Here is an 18,215-nt window from a genome sequence, read left to right on the forward strand (position 1 = left end):
ATTAAATCTCTAGAACTTATTTATCCTGTATAATTGAAACTTTGTACTTTTGTCCTACATCTCCACATTTCCCTCATCCCTTGCCCTGGCAACCACCACCATTCTACTATCTTCTTTTATGAAGTTTGACTTTTTTAGATTTCACATATAATTACAATCAATGTAGTATTTTTCTCTCTGCATCTGGCATAGTTCACCTAGCATAATGTCCTCTAGGTTTATGCATGTTGTTGCAAATGGCAAGATTTCTTACTTTTGTAAGGCTAAATAATATTCCATAATACACTATATATATTTACATTTTTTTAAATCATTGACCCATCCATGAACACAGGCTATTTCCATCCCTTAGCTATTGTGAATAATGCTGCAATGAACATGGGCATGCAGGGTATCTCATTGATACCCTGTTTACATTCTCTTTGGATATATATATACCCTCTTTGGATATATCCTATATATATGGGATTGTTGGGTCACATAGTAGTTCTATTTTTAATTTTTTGAGGAAACTAATATTGTTCTTTAATTTGACTATACCAATTTACATTCCCACCAATAGTGTACAGGATTCCTTTTTCTACACATCTTTGTCAACTTATCCTTTTTCTTTTTGTTAACAGCCACTTTAACTAACAGGTGTGAGATGCTGCGTCACTTTGATTTTGATTTGTATTTCCGTGATGATTGATGATGTCAAACTTTCTATCATTGTTGTTGCCACTTGAATATCCTCTTTGGGAATATGTCTATTCTTTTAGATGATTATTTTGAACTCTTTGTCAGGCAGTTTGTAGCTCTCCATTTATTTAGTGTCAGTTACTGGTACTTTATTCTGTTGCTTTGATAGTGTCGTATTTCCCTGATATTTTGTGACCCTTATGGCCTTGCATTCATGTCTCATTTGCAGAAGTGACTACTTCTTTCTATCTTTACAGACACACTTCAGTAGGGAAAGCCCCTCATCATTCAGCCTATCCAGAAATTCTAAAGGTCTATATGGTCGATAGAATCCAAAGGCAGGTTTACTACCGGAGGACTCAGCTAGGCTAGCTCATACCTAAGTCAGTGGGCAAGCAGGCCCAGAGTCTGAATCCACAGGGGCCTGCCTGGTGTCTGGATACAGAGGGGCAAGCCTAGAGCCTAGGACCACTGCAGTAGGTCTAGAGCTTGCATCCACATGAGCAGGCCAACTGCCTGGGTTCATGGCAGTGGACCTAGAATCTGTGTCTGCAGGTACAGGCCTGGATCCAGAGTGTATGGGCACCACCTGGTATAAGGGTCCACTGATGCAGGCATGAGGGCATCTGGAGCCTATATCCACTGTGGCAGGCCTACAGCTGGGCCCACACGGGCCAATCTGGAGCCTGAATCTCTTGAGCTGAAGGAAACTGGAGGTTAACATGACACTAGGATAACCTTTGACCCTAAGTCCATGGATACCAGCTTAGTGCTAGGTTGAGCATGGCACCTGAACTCATAGGTATGGACCTGGTCATGAGTCTGTGGGGACTAGCCTGGTGCCAGGGTTCAGTAGGGCAAGCCTGGTTCTGAGTCCATGAAGGATGGGCCTGGGACCTGGGACCACAGGGGTAAGCCTGAAGGTTGGGTACACAGGGAAAGGCCTGAAGCTTGAGTTTCCAGGGGTGAGCCTGGCCTTGACTCCACAGGAACCAGCCCAGTGCTAGAGTATACTGGGAAGGTCATAGACATTAGGTTTCCTGGAGCCTAGAGCCCCAAGCGGACAGCCTGGAGTACGAGGCCATGGGTGTCAGTCTGGAGCATGCCTGGTGCCTGGGTCAGTAGGAACCAATCAGGCACTGGGATTCACCGGGGAAGGCCTGGAACTGGGGTCAGAAGCAAAGTCAAGTGCTCACTTCACTCTCCTTCACCTTTGCAGAAAGTTATCTCTCATCATGCTTCACTGTCCTGCATGAGCTTAGGCGAGGGATGATACAGGTATTGTGAAACTGTCCTTTCTTATTTCTACTTCTCCTGAGTGCTATAATCTCTTACCTAGATTACCTAGCTTTTGCATTTTTGTATATGAATGGTTGTTCAAACCAATGTTTCCGTGAGGGAACAAGAGCTGGAAATTTCCATTCTGTCAACTTGCTGACATTATTCCTAAACACTTCTACCTTAATATACATACTATATTTATTTTCTAAGTTACTATGTTAATAATATTATAATGTGAGATGATTTCAAAACCCCACATTACCCTTTTTATATTACAGACTGTCAGGATAGAGAGAAATATGTGTCTCCATTTAAGTGTTTAACATACAGAAATAAGATTTATAGATCCAGTGTTTATTCTAAGTATGTTATACAAATGGTCCTACAGAACTTATAAAGATAGCTATAGACCTAGAAATTTGCAAGGCGTATAACTACAATAAATTTCATAGCAAACACTCAACAAATATTTCTTAGATACAATTAAAATATCTATGAATATTCATTATGACAGATCTCTTATCACCTAGCAGAATGCAGATAGTAGGTAATCAATGAATTTTATTAACAAAAGTTCATTAAAACAGATATGGTTATTTTCCACCATCCAATTCCTGAGACAGAGATAGTACTTAATAAATGTTTCTAATTATAAAAATATACATACTGCTTTGTCTTGTCATCACTACATATTTCATACATTATTCTGAAAGATATTTTGATACAAAAAGCTACAACATTTTTACAGTTCTTGATAATAACAGCAGGAGTCAATCCAACATAGATATTTCAAATTAATGATTGTCTTTCACATTACAGCGACTCTGCCTACATTTCCGACTATCTATAGTAAAGACAAGTCATTTAAAATGAAATATTACTCCCTAACTCATCATGATAAGGATCTGAGAGGAAGAGGAGAGAAATAGAAAAATGAAGCCGTTGATAAAACATTTAAAGTAACTATTACCCAGTAAATGAACTGGACAGGCAGTTGAAAATCAAAGACAAATTACTATATTATGAAAATTTACTATAGCACACCATTAATCATTGCAACATTTCATTAGCCATTTCCGATAAGTAAATGATTATTTGACCCAGGATATCTCTTTAAATTGCCTAAATTTGTCTGTCTTTATTTGCCAAGGAAGGGTTATCTCAAATGTATACAATTGGAATGACTCGGGATATAATTCATTTTACATAAAGGTATGCTTAATGGAATGTCACCTTGCAGAAGCATCCACCTTTGAAATTTTGCTAAAGCTCAGCTTTCTAATGAAACAAAACATTTTTCTTTTTGAGGGCATTCTAGTCCACAAAGTCTCAAATTTAAGTTTATCACACATCCAAAAAAACTGTTAGTCAAATCTTTATGATTTATAATAACAAGCAAGAAAAGATGAGGAACTAACACAAAACACTTTGAAATATGCAACTTCTATCTTATGAGATAAAAAGTCCTAGTACAACTACCCAGGGCATTGGGAGGGCAGGGGGAGCTGTCGGAAGGATTTCTCATTCACCAAGCAAAAATTAAAATACTAGACTGAGGCAAATGTTTTTCCAAAATTAAGATCAGTATTAATTTTCATCAAATAAATTCATTTAGTTATCCATGAATTCTAAATAACAATTCTGGAAATAGTAGTAATAGCAGCAGTGAGAAAAGTGATACAAAAATAACAATCCTCCAAATGTAAACCATAATTACTGTAAACAATCAAAAATAAAATTTATATTCTTTATATACATTAGTTTATTTTTTCTCACAATAAATCTACAAAATAGCTATGATTATTAACCTGTTACAGATGAAGAATACAGAGCTGGAGAGAATAACTTGCTACTAAGTTTTAAAGATAAGCAGTATGTTCAATTGCACCCTCTCCATCACTTTGATTACAATTCTCAATGCTTCTTTAAAATCAGCTACTCCTAGAAAACATTACTTAAGTATTTCTATAGCAAGTAATTGGTAATAATTTCTAAAATACCTATAAATTGGTAGTCTATTGGTAGAAATTGGTCATTTGTACCAATAGACTATTTGTCCAAATAAAAATCATAACTGAAAGTCAAGACAAAGTTGTTGAGATCTGGCCCAAGAGTCTTCAAAGTAACAGCTGCATTATAGACATACATACATTATTTGTATAGAAATTATGCCACTTAAAAAAAAAAAAAAAGAAATTATGCCACTTGGTGCATTATTTACCATAGGGTGTCTATGTGTATGTTGTGTGTGTTTATCTTAAACATTAGGCCAAATCAACTACAAACTACAGATTTAAGGCATCTAAAATTATTTAGTCTTATCACTTATCTGATCATACCTTGATCTATTTTCAGTTCTAATTTTATTTTTGAAACAAAATACATAAATATGCTATGATGCTATGACAGTTTATATTAGTACATTTCAAGTAAATACATGAACTAAAGTACTCCAAAACTAGGTTTAGTAAATTATTTCCAAACTTCCTTATAAAATCTACTTAAGAATTGACTAGATTTTAACAACCCAAGAGTAGAAAATAAATACTGTAAATTCCTCTTAGAAATATCTTATAAAATATATTTTGATAGAGTTTCCAAAGAAATATTCTAATTCCCCTGAAATATTGAAAGCAGTTTCCAAGTGCTTTATGTTCCAATAGTTTCCACATACTTTAAAATTTGATTTTATTTCTGCTAACCTTTATCATGTTATTTCAAGCAAATCTACACCTGAAAAAAAAGCATAATCCAAAAACCCAACTTACAACAGACACACAAAATATTTAAGAATATGCAATGTAACCAATGTGTTAGTCTAGTGTTTTAATTACTTTTATTTATTTGAGAGACAGAAAGAGAGAGCATGAGCTGAGGGAGGAAGAGAAAAAATGGGAAAGAATCCCAAAAAGACTCTGCCCTGAACACGGAGCCCAGTAAAGGCTCGATCCCAGGACCCATGAGATAATGATCTGCACCAAAACCAAGAGTCAGACTCCAACTGACTCAGCCACCCAGACATCCCTCTAGTGTTGTAATTATAAGGGACATCTCAAGTTATGAAGTAATTACCCTTCAAAACAAATTTGTAAATTTTATACACATGTATTTTAAGTGTATTTATTCATATGAAATGATCACTTGGTAAGAAATGCAGTGGTTTACTATGTAAAATGCAAGATGAGTAATTTAGAAAATCTTATTCTCAAATATATATACAGATTAAGTCCACTGCCAATTGACTTCCAAAGTCAGTTCCACTTTACTTCCAAGATTTAATAAAAATAATTTATTTTTTTTTTAAGATTTTATTTATTTATTCATGAGAGACACACAGAGAGAGAGAGGGAGAGAGAGAGGCAGAGACACAGGCAGAGGGAGAAGCAGGCTCCATGCAGGGCGCCCGATGTGGGACTTGATCCCAGGTCTCCAGGATCACGACCTAGGCTGAAGGCAACACTAAACCGCTGAGTCACCTGGGCTGCCCAAAATAATTTATTTAAAAACAAAAGGAATGAACCATTGCTAGTGATTATAGGACTTTCTGCATATTTCCATGATATAAACAAGTAGAGTTGTTACCTGTTGTGTATACTTCTGTATTTCATCCAGAACAAATTCTACTTCTTTTGAGGTTGTTAATGAAGCAAGATTTCCACTAAGATTATAGCAATAAAGTTTTGCATTGTCATAACTTTCTCTACTGGAATTGATTCTAAGACAAGCATCACCAATATGATTCCATCCTTCTCCACAAAGGTGAGCTAGTCAAAAAAAAAAAGTTATATCTTATTTTTAGATTACCAAAAGGCATGTATATTTTTCAGTTATTTTAGAATTCTAAATACAACTTCTGTATCTAAGTAACTTTCAGTGATTAAAAATTCTAAGGATATCAATATAATTTACTAAACAAAATTTATCTAATAGTTTGATGAAGAATAAAAACAGAAGATCCTATTTTTTTCTTTAGTTCTTGAGCATAATATAGGGTATGGCTATAACATCTATTAAAATGTGTTGACTGTCTGCTAGGTTTCCTAGTGTAGCATATGGTACCTCAACTAATAAAAATCACTACTATTTTTACATCTCCAAGTCCAATTTATATTCTATAAGATCACTTTAAAGAAAAATAACCAGCACATAACAAAAGTAATTTCAAAGTTATTCCTACTCTCGTATCTAATTTCCATAGCCCAGGTGCACTATTTTTACATGTTAGGTTCTTTCATTCTTTAATTATAACTGTGGGGAAAGAAGTCTCATTTCTTTTATGTTTAACAAAGAAGCTATAATCTTTGCTTTCTAATGTTTATTTTTAAACACAGATATTCAGGTCTTTCTAACATTTAAACATACTACTCAATAACAGTGGTTTATCCTTAGAATACAAGTTGATCTTAAAACAGTGTCTATTTTCTAAAACAACCATTTTGAAATACATTAAAAAGTTATGCTCTAGTGTACACTAGTTAATAATGCAGTGCTTCATTAATACACTGATCTATAAAGTTTGACTACATTTCAGTTTCCATATCACATATATCAGTGCCTTTTGCCCTCTCAGGTTTAAATGCAGTAGTATAAATTTTCTGGAAATATTCTAAAGCTGCAATTCTCAAACATTTTGGTCTCAAGACCCCTTTATTTCTTAAAAATTATTAAGGACTCATAGATCTTTTCTTTATGCATTTTTTATCTATTGGCTTTGACTATATTAAAAATTAAAACTGGCCATTTAAAAATATATTTATTTATTAACTTAAAATTTTAATTTAAAAATTCATTGCAAACACTCTTCTAGCTTTTGGGAGGTTTGTGCCTTTATGTTACATACAGGCCCACAGGAGACATGTCATCAAATTCTCTCCCTGTGAAAGAGAAGCTGACAATTCAAATCAGACTACTGACATCAAAAAAATAAGATAGACTGATAAATGAATAGGGGGATGGACAGACAGATCAGGCATAAAGAAAGGAAAATGTTCATGTACAATCTGGGTAAGGGTTTTGGGTGGGTGTCATCTCTAAGATTCTTTCCAGTTTTCTGTACATTTGAAATTTTTCTTAATAAAACGATGGGGGGAAAACATTTTAACTTAAAATAAAAAGTAGATTTTATTTTAAAAGAATTATAGTCTTCAAAATAGAAAAAAGAATAGTGAAAAGTGTAGCACTGTTTTGCATTTTTGCAAATCTCTGTAGTGCTGATTTAATAAAAGACAAATGTATTCTCCTATCTACTTCTGAATCTACTGGAATTCTATATCACATAGCTTTTGGAAAGCTCCATAGTAAACCCATGACAGAATCAGAATTTAAAAAGCAAATAGGGATCCCTGGGTGGCGCAGCGGTTTAGCGCCTGCCTTTGGCCGGGGGCGCGATCCTGGAGACCTGGGATCGAATCCCACGTGGGGCTCCCGGTGCATGGAGCCTGCTTCTCCCTCTGCCTGTGTCTCTGCCTCTCTCTCTCTCTCTGTGTGACTATCATAAATAAAAATTAAAAAAAATAAAAATAAAAAGGACTACTTAAAAAATTTAAAAAAGGACTATATAATTTTAAAAAAATAAATAAATAAAAAGCAAATAATACCTTAGTGTTACTAGTTTTGACTTCATGAATCCTCTGAAAGAGTCAATGAGCAGGGGACTCCTATTCTTTAATAACTGCTGTTCTATTGAATTGGGTACCATGAACAGTGCCTAGAACATAGTAATACTTCAAAAGAGTGGAATTATCATTTAACAATTGTCACTTCCTCGAAATAAGATGAGTGGAAAACAAACTGTATATACCCAATTTGCTGCTGAGTAAATATGAATATAGAACAAGGGAAGTTAGTTTATAATGTGATTTTTATTGTATTTACTGTATGGTATTTATCATTCTTCAAGATGCCCTGGCCAAGTGGAGCCAATATACCAAACCAACATTCTTTCCTGGGCAATGAGTAGATGGGTACTACCAAATGCAACTTCACTTATTTTTCCAAACTTCCACTAGCAATCAAATTCCCTTCTTATTATAGCAATCTTCCTTTAAATATATGTATTATATACCCCTTCAGTCAAATCTTATTTTGGTCAAAGATTTTTTTTTAAAACATTTATTTATTTATTTGAGAGTGTGTGTGTGCACACGGTAGGAGGGGCTGAAGAAGAGAATCTTAAGCTGGCTCCATGCCCAGGGCAGAGCTTGATCTCAAAACCCTGAGATCATTGCCTGAGCCAAAACCAAGAGTTGATGTTTAACTGACTGCCCCACCCAGGTACTCCTTGGTCCAAGATTTTTAAAGGAACTTGGTAAATATTTTTACTAATATCTACATGTTGATTTTAGAATATAACACTTAGATATCAATATAACTTTTACGTTTAGTGTCATCTTACTATTGCTTTTCAAAATCTAGAACTGTATTAATATTCTCTAATTTTTTCAAAGTGAACACACATGCATATAACAGTGTTTAAAAAATTTAAAGGTCAGTATATAAACAAAATCCAAAATTTAAATTAACATTCTAAAGTCTGAATGGTACTTTTAAGGGCAACCTAATTTTTATTTTATTACATGAACTTCTAAGCATGACATAAATCCTTTGATGGGATTTTCAAGGACTTTTTAGAATTACATAGGCACAGAAATTTTTCTTTGAAAATAATAAAACAAAACTAAGAGATAAAGGCAAAAACTGGACAGAAATAGAACACCCAGCTAGTAGTTACATCAGCCTTTTACAAGCCATGCAGCTTTGAGCAAGTCACTTAACCAGTTATGTCTCAGTTTACCTGTATAACAAGAAGATGGAGCTGGTTAAATATCTCTATTACTTTTCTATTTTGTGATTATATCTTTTATACTTAAAAGAGGAGTACTTAGGGTCTACTAAGAAGAGTGTTAAATGTAAAAAATAAATTGAAATTGCTTTTTTAAAATGGGCTTTTCTGTGGTTTACAAAACTTAGATTCTCATTAAATCACATAAAAATTATAGATATTGTAATTGTAATAAAAAAGTAGTCAGTAAAAAATAGTTCCCAGAATTTCAAAGATAGAAAGCATTTAAAAAACAAATCAAATAGGTCAAAATGTTAACATTTAGTAAATTAGAGTATTAGTCTGAGTATTTATTATTTTCTGTTTTTAGATACAATTTTTTTAATTGAAAAGGATTCTGATCAAGTCACTAATATAATAAATACAAGAAATCCTGAACATCTTTAAAGAATTGGAAGCAAACATACAATTTTTTCCTATAGAAACAATACTATTATTACTCCAATATTACTGTTTATTTGCTATCGATTTAATTTTAGAAACTGGAATGTTCTTACTTAATGCTCTTTCCTATAATGGTACTCATCTGTGGACTATAAAATTCAGTTACCAAACTGAAATCTTTACCTGGTAAAGCCTGGCATTCTTGTTGTCGCTGATCCCACTGGCAATTCAAGTTTAGTGAACAGCTTTTACAGCTAGTAAGTTTATTACAGATCTGCTCATTTCTCACATGACATTTGGTGTAGTTTTTCACAGACTGGAAAGTTAAAAGATAAAATATGTTATTTTTCACCTTTGTATAGCAATAATTCTTAAACTTCGATGTATATATAAATTACCAGGTGATTGTAAAATTCAGATTTCTAACCCCAAATGCAGTTCTACTAAATCAGAATCTCTTTTACTCATTTCTCTAAACTATAGTTGTTAGAACTACAAATACGCTTATTGGAAAAAATGTGCAAATTCCACAATTTGAAATAGAAACCATCTAATGAAAATATTTTCTATTGAATCTAATAACAGGTTTCTGATTCAATAAATAAAGCCTATGCAGAGAGTCATTTCTCTTCATGATCACATGAAATAATTCTAGTCATAATAAAACTATCATGCAAACCCCTAGAAATAAAGTAGAAATGATAAGTAGTAAAAAAGTAAAAATATACTTTATCAAAACCAAATACATCCAATAAGACAAATTATTTTCACAATGACTCAAATTAATTTTACTTTCCCAAACACTAATCATTTTGGTTAATTTATGTTTCTCCTTTATTTGTCAAATTTTCTTTTTATGGCTACAAAGAAGTGCAGAAGTTAGACTTTGATCAATCCTACTATACAATATAATCATATGTCAACTAAATTCCAGTATTAAGAGATTAAAGGTTAAAGATTTTAAAAAGGGGGTGGGCCAGCCCCGGTGGCACAGCAGTTTAGCACTGCCTGCAGCCCAGGGCGTGATCCTGGAGACCCTGGATCAAGTCCCAAGTCGGGCTCTCTGCATGGGGCCTGCTTCTCCCTCTGCCTGTATCTCTGCCTCTCATTCTCTCTCTGTGTTTCTATGAATAAATAAATAAAATCTTTTTTAAAAAAAATAGGCAACATAGGAACTCTGGTGGGAGTTCCCTATATATGCCAAGGTTCAGATGTTTCACATGATGTCATCAACACTTATGATCAAAATTTTTGGCTTAATTCTTTCCATGACTCTTGAGGGAAAAAATGTAAAGGACTTAATGCTGAACCCTGAGCCCCACTTCAATCTTTTTTTCTCTATAGATGCTTAACTAGATATTAACTAAGAGAGCTAAATATTTCTTTTTAGTCAATAAAGTTAACAGATAAAATTCAATTTTACCTCTCCCACATATAAAATTGGTTGAAGCAACTTCTATCCTCTTAAATAATTTAAATGTCACCCATCAAGTATTAATTTATAAACTACTGTATATCCCCCCGTAAAATACACTGCAGTCACCTCAGTTCCAAAGACATTCATTTCTTTGAAGCAATCAAATTATATATAATCTAAGGTAAGAGATAAAAAAATAGCTGTATACCAATGTTTGTCTTTATTCATCCAGAAAAATCAGAGAAGATACATTTTTTAAAATCTCAAAGTACTTTGTGACTCTTATTCAACCACTACATTTTCATTCAGAACATACATACTTTTTATTGCTACTTTTTCTCTAATTCATAGCTTTCTGTCTTCATATAGAATATAAATCTTAGCATTATTAGAATATAGCTCTGGGATGCCTGGGTAGCTCAGCTGTTGAGTGTCTGCCTTTGGCTCAGAGATCCTGAGGTCTGGCATGGAGTCCTGCATTGGGTTCCCTGCGAGGAGCCTGCTTCTCCCTCTGCCAGTGTCTCTGCCTCTCTGTGTGTCTCTCATGAATAAACAAATCAAATCTTAAAAAATAAAAAGAATATAGCTCCAAACATTTGTTAGCTCACTGTAAAGGAAATTTCCTCAAATCATCTGATAATAGAATAACCTGTAAAAATGACAAGGGAATTCCTAAACAACTTATTAGGAGAAAAGAAAGAACATTTTTTTTAAGATTTTATTTATTTATTCATGACAGACAGACAGAGAGAGACAGAGAGAGAGAGAGAGAGAGGCAGAGACACAGGTGGAGAGAGAAGCAGGCTCCGTGCAGGGAGCCTGATATGGGACTCAATCCCAGGTCTCCAGGATCACACCCCGGGCTGAAGGCAGCACTAAACCACTGGGTCACAGGCTGCCCAAGAACAGTTTTAATGCCAGTCTTTATAGTAACAATAGTGTCATTAGAGTCACCATCCAAATAACTCAACTGCTCTTCATTACACACGGTAGTCATCTATTGACACTGAACCAGCACAATAGATGAAATTATATTTCAATCACACACAGGACTAATTTAATCAATGATGAAAGAAAGTTGACTGTTATTCTGAAAGATGGCTGATATTTTTTGGTCTAATGAACCAGATCAGTAAGCAGGTTTGAACTGTTAGAGCACAAAATACCCAACCTGGAATAAGTATGACTAAATAACAAAAAAGGGTATCAGTAGACACCATTTACACTAAATCTCACAGACCTTTCTGTAACCATTAGCATTGGGGTTTAGCTTAATCACCAGACATTCTGATAAAACTGTCTAAAAGACATTACGTCAAAGTCTAAATTACAAGTGAATACCATCTGCTCACTTAGACTATCTCACCCAGTGCCTTCCTTGTTTACACATCATTATGAAAAATAAAATATAAAGTATAAGGTCACTTTATGAAAGGAATACTTGATAGCATTTTATATAACAATTTTTAAGGTACGCATATTTTCATTTAGTATAAATGTCTAAACACAATGTCTAGATTCAGAGCCATCCAACAGAGCTTTAAACACACTCCGCCTATAATTTTTATTTAATAACATTCTTCACTTTATTCCCTTATTCCCATGCTTTATTTTACTTAACTCCTATTTCCACATTACTCATTAAGATAACCCCCATTAGGTAAATATTAATGCAAATATTAAAAAGTAATTCAAATTTTCAAAGCAGAGTCAGGTCCTATTAACAAAACTCAAATAAAATTGAAGTATATCTGTTATTAAAGCAACTTATATCACTGGAAAGTATATACCAACACCATACATATAAAACCAAAAGTTTCATCTGCTAAGTCAATAACTGAAAATGTTTTTCCATTTTAAGTTTTGAATATTATTTTAGTACAGAACCATAAAACAATTATTTTGAAATATGACTGTTTATTGAAGAAAATTTTTGTTGATACAATAAATTTTACTTAGTTTTCAAACTTCCTTTTCTTTACATTTTACCTCTGCATGGTATCGTTAAAAGCAAGTGAATACTTTTGATTATTAATAGAAACTCAAAAAAAGAAATAATGTTTCTTATTTTGTAACAACTATATACAACTAAAATGTATTTTACATTTAGTTGTATGTTACATTTAGTTGAAAATCTGTAAGCACATCATTTAGTTGTTTAACCTACAGCCCAGTAAGAGAATCCTCATCCTGCTACAGTTTTCAATTCTTTTAATGCTATACTTGTTAATACTTTCTGAAATTTTTCTTTCAATTTGTTGACATCTTAAAAACATGAGATATTTTGATACTACTTACTAAAAACGTTAATTTTTGCTTTCAATTTTCATCTACCATAAATGTTAATTTTATCAGTTTTTTCAATTGTCTACCTAAGGTAAGGTTTTTCAAAGTTATCACTATTGACATTTTGAGTTAGAGACTTGTTTTTTGTGGGAGAATTCATGCATTACAGAATTAACAGCATTCCTGGCCTCTTCAAGATGCCACAGTTGTGACAACCAAAAATGTCTATAAACACTGCCAATGTCCGTTAAGGCACAAAACTCTGGTTGAGAACCACTCATCTACACAGATAAAGGGAAAGTCAACCTCCAGTTAAACTTAAACACAAAGCATGTAAACAAAACATCAGACCACACCACCATCGTGCATGTGCATGTCTGACAAGAATCCCATGGAAATAATCTTTATACTTACTTACCTATATCACATGTCTATCACCACACAAGACTACACTTATAATCTTTTTTTAAAAGACACAGGAGGAAGTAAAAGTTACTAGAATGTAGGCTGACAAATTTGAGCAAGAAACTAGAGTGAATTTACAACATAGTGAGTGACTCCCTCAAGTGTCTTGATGTGAAAAAATGCTATCTGTACAATGCTACTGAACAGTAAGCTAATGATTAGAAAGCAGCAAGGTTAACAACGTCACCATTTGCCCATAAATACTAACCACACTGCAGTTACTGTTTGCTGAAATGCATTTCTTGTCATCACACCATTGGCACCCATTGGTATTGGCAGCACAGCTGGCACAGTCTGCATATCTGTAACATCTGTCATCAGGAGCAGCTGCAGGACAAATGGGAGATGAACGCATCAGGATGAGAAAGAAAATGTCACACTTCTTAATTCACACATTTTTAACATCTGTTTAAGAATCCCTAAGACAAACTTTTTTACAACATAAATATGACCAACAATATCAAAATAACATCTTCAATATGAGGTAAACTTCATATTGAATTTGAATTGTGTAAGTTTCAAGATACTTCCTACCCTCATTTTAATTATGCAATCTACCAAGATCTTACTGCCATTTAAACTTTATTCATTATGGGGGTGGGGGGAAGACTTACAAAAAAAAAAAAAAAAAGCATTACTACACATCTAAAAGAAACATTGTAACAAACACTCATTGTTTATTATTCTTCATAAAGATATTTAGAGTCATCTGAGTTATCATATACTAGCAAACCCTGAAAATACATCACCAATTATAGTACAAAAAATGCATAATACTCCCACTCATTTAAAGAAAGTTGAATTGACTTATCTAAATCATTTATAAATAAATATTTACTAATAATTTTTCATATGTTTGATCTACCTATTCAATATTTTATAAAAGTTATTAAACTAAAACATTAATCATCAAACATTAATCATCAAAATTCTAGAAAATCTTTTAACTCTGTGGTTGGCTTGGCAATATTAAAGAAAGAAAAAAAACTACCAAATGCAAATAAATTATTTTATTGCATTTCTTAGAAAAACAGTATTTCTTAGGGTATACTTTAAAGCATTTTTTACTTATATAGGAAAGTAGTTCACGTTACACATAAAATATTGGTATGTATAATATTACGTATATAATTAAAAAGAGAACACTAAAAATAATTTATAAAAATATTAAATTATTAATCACTGCTAAGTTCAAACATTAAAATTCCTAATTAGAGGATTGTGACATTTTAATTTCTAAAAGCTATACTAAGGTAAATCTTATAAGCAAAATGCATTACTCCTTCTAGCCCAGTAGAGAACCATTATGCCAGAGAGGGAAGAAAAAAAAAACTTTACCTGTTTTAGGAGGGCACTTTGCTCTAAGGATATTATTAGTATTCCCAGATTCCCATGATTCGCAGTGATTTTTATTCCAAATACACTTTATTCCTGGACCAGCATTCTTACAAAGTTCTTCATCTCTGAAAGCCTTGCAATTTGGAGGCTTGTAAACAAGAATATCATTAAGGAGCACACTAGAAAATCCTCCAAATATATACATGGACCTATTGGGAAAAAAAATAAAGAATCTTAAACAATATTAGTTTCTTTTTTAAAAAAGATTTTATATATTTATTTGAGAGAGAGAGACAAATAGCAAGAGAGCACAAGTGGGGAGAAGAGGGAGAAGCAGGCTCCCCATTGAGCAGGGAACCCCATACGTGGCTTAATCCCAATACCCTGAGACCATGACTAGAGCCAAAGGCAGATGCTTAACCAACTAAGCAACCCAGGCTCCCTAACATATTAGTTTCAAAAATAAATTTAAATATACATTTTACATTTTACCAAGGTAGCAAACAATTTTTTGAGAAAAAGAAAACAGCTGTTCATGGATAAGATACACTTTAGAACAACTATCTAAAATTATAATTTCTGAATACTGAAAATGAATTTAGATATTGGATATTTGGGATGCCTAGGTGGCTCAGTGGTTGAGCATCTGCCTTTGTCTCAGGTCATGGTCCCAGGGTCCTGGGATCAAGTCTTGCATCGGGCTCTGCTTCTCCCTCTACCTGTCTCTGCCTCTCTTTCTGTGTCTCTCATGAATAAATAAATAAAATCTTTTAAAAAATAGATATTGGATACAGAGTCTATGTTTCAATGTTTTACTATCCTCTTATAAAATAGAAAAACCCAAGAGTAAAATAATCAAAAAGATATTCAAAAATTCAGTTTGAAAAGTCCAGACAATTATTAAATTAATTCAACTACCACTTTCTTTGACTGCTCCCCTTTCGCTTAAATATATTTGAACACAAAAGAATGAAGGATATGGTTAACAAGCCAAAATGTATTCCATGGTAGAGTAGGGATACCCAATGCCATTAAGTATAAATGATAAATGATAATTTTTAAAAAGAGTAACAAAATATGGAGATAGTGTGACTGATAAATGCACATCTATTACCCATTAATAACAACGGCGGAGTGCCCAAATCTGTTGACATCTCTATGAAGATTTGGTTTTGGTAATATTTTCCATTCATCACAAGCTAGAAAAAAAGAGAAGAGCAAAACAAAAAATGAAATAAAACAATAAATTAAGACAAATACTATAAAACAATCTTCGGTCAAATTAAAGATACAATAATTAAAATTAGGAAGCCTTTCATTAATTTGCCATGACCTACAATTTAGTATCATTATTCAAACTAGCATCGTTCCTTAAATTAAAACAACTTCTGCATAAAATTCCCACAAGTAAATTTAAGTATATGAGAACAATGAAAATGAAAGGTAAAAAATATTAGGTGTACTTTATATTGGAGGATAATTAAATCAAGGCTCATATAGTAAACTTCATGAATGTCAAAACTGGGCAAACCTCTTAGAAAGTTAAATTACTAAACCAAATTTTATATGCATACTTAAGATATTAAATGCAATATACAATATTCAGTGAAATAATGCCTAAAAATGGAATCAAAATAAAATATTTAAATCATTTTGATGATTTGATATTTTAAAATAATGGTGTTCATTTTATGCAAAAGAGAATGACTTCAGTTGCTAAAAATGAGAAAAAATAAAAAACCTAAATAATCCATGAGCTATATAAAAAACATGGAAAGAAAAATGGTTATAGACAACTGTATCATTTCAATATAACTTAGCTTCAAAATTGACACATATACCAATACAGCTTTTGAGATGTCGAGTGATTCAGTGTCAAGTGATTCAGTTTTCAGTGACTAGGGACATTCTTTTCTTAGATTTCATCTTCTTAGACATGACATATCTAAAGATAGGCAGTGGTATTTAATAAAAACATATAGATGTAATAAGATTTTAAAAACAAATTTTATTTTTAGGTAGTTTAGAAGCCTTTTTGGAACAAGAAAATAATCTGAAATACAGTTAGCTCTAAAGAAATTGTATAAATTACATGTTTCCTATTTATGTGATTATAACACTGGTAACAAAATAATAATTTGGTTTTAATTCAATGATTACTAATGAAACCAAAGAAGTTATAAGAACCAAAATCATAGTTTAGAAAATGAAACTAGAGATGGAGAGCAATAAAATACATCTTGAATTGTTTTCCTAAAGTCTATTCCAAAGAACATAAATCCCCCAAAAGAGGGTTTTCCTTAGTTTGTATAATCTCTCTTTACCTCACAAAATACATCTATTTTGTAGGCCTATTAAACACTCTCAAAAGAGAGAGTACAGACAAATAGAATAACTATACCTAACCCAGTCTTTTCCCAATATTTTATCCACAGGAGTACTATGTTTCATGTAATACTTTTTACATTAACATTCCTAAGAGCCAATGCTCTGAATATCACATTTTAGGAAATAATATTAAAGAGGCCTACACATAGGACTAATAGCCTGGTCAATTTTACATGTTACAGTTCATTTAAGAAGTGTGCTTACACGTGCACAGTACTATAATACTTCCAAAGTGCATTCATCTACATAATTTAAAATGGTCATTGTGTAAGAATCCAGTGAAGCTGATTGTGCAGGTATTATTTATTATATGTTGGAAATGAAAAATTAAATGTAGGAGAAGTTAATAATTTGCTTAAGGCCCATTTGACTACCTTTGTTTTTCTATAAATTATATTTACAAATATTTGATATTTAAAAGTATATTTGTAGTAGGTTTTAAAAGATTACTCCCTTTAGAGAGAAGGGAGGAGGCATGGGCTTTGAAAAAGAAAGAGATGAAAATGTTAGAGACAGTTTATAAGTCAGGGCAGATAGATTTCAATCATTCCTTCCAACCCTCCTTTCCCGCACCCCCGCCCCCCCCACATACACACAGGGTCAGTGATTTACAAATTGTGTTGACTGTAGTATTCCAACAATGGAATTAGAAACCTGAATATGCTTCAAAGAAATGAAATAGAAGAGTCAGATGAAGGAGTAAGACTGCCAGATACCAGTTTCTTATAAAAAATCTCCAAAGAAGAATCTTTAAGATCATTTGGGGGCATCTGGAGTCCAGAAAACAAACTGACCCAACAATCTGAGCTTACCTAGGTCTAACAGGTAAGTAACCTGGCCCACTATCTAACACAAATGAGCCAAAGGGAGAGCATATTTTCAAGATGAAAACCACAGAAAATGCTCAGAAAAACTAAGGAGTTAGAAAAAAAAAGTGCTAAGGATGAAGACAAGCATTAACTAACAATTTGGCTTTCTGAAGATTTTTTTTTAACTCCATAAGCCAATTTCTTTTGGTAAAAGATGAAATTTTTTCAGTGCATATAACAGAAAAAAAAAAAAAACCCGGCATTACAAGCACCTGTGTACCACTACCCAAATTTGTCAAATCCAGTACTTGACCATATTTACTAC

At 32.9% G+C, this 18,215-nt stretch overlaps 1 protein-coding gene across 3 annotated transcripts in view; it reads right to left on the bottom strand.

Moving 5' to 3' along the window:
- Positions 1 to 18,215, bottom strand: part of ATRNL1 (attractin like 1) — a 760,501-nt gene that overhangs the window by 608,439 nt on the left and 133,847 nt on the right. For all 3 annotated transcript variants that reach the window (XM_041742630.1, XM_041742631.1, XM_041742632.1), the window contains exons 11-15: positions 15,808 to 15,892; positions 14,694 to 14,902; positions 13,564 to 13,682; positions 9,371 to 9,503; positions 5,545 to 5,726 (exon numbers count right to left, since the gene is read on the bottom strand). In XM_041742630.1, the coding sequence (XP_041598564.1) occupies positions 5,545 to 5,726; positions 9,371 to 9,503; positions 13,564 to 13,682; positions 14,694 to 14,902; positions 15,808 to 15,892 (728 nt within the window). The remainder of the gene's footprint in view (positions 1 to 5,544; positions 5,727 to 9,370; positions 9,504 to 13,563; positions 13,683 to 14,693; positions 14,903 to 15,807; positions 15,893 to 18,215) is intronic.

The sequence above is a fragment of the Vulpes lagopus genome, chromosome 2, assembly GCF_018345385.1.
Source record: "Vulpes lagopus strain Blue_001 chromosome 2, ASM1834538v1, whole genome shotgun sequence".
Classification (NCBI taxonomy): Eukaryota; Metazoa; Chordata; class Mammalia; order Carnivora; family Canidae; genus Vulpes; species Vulpes lagopus.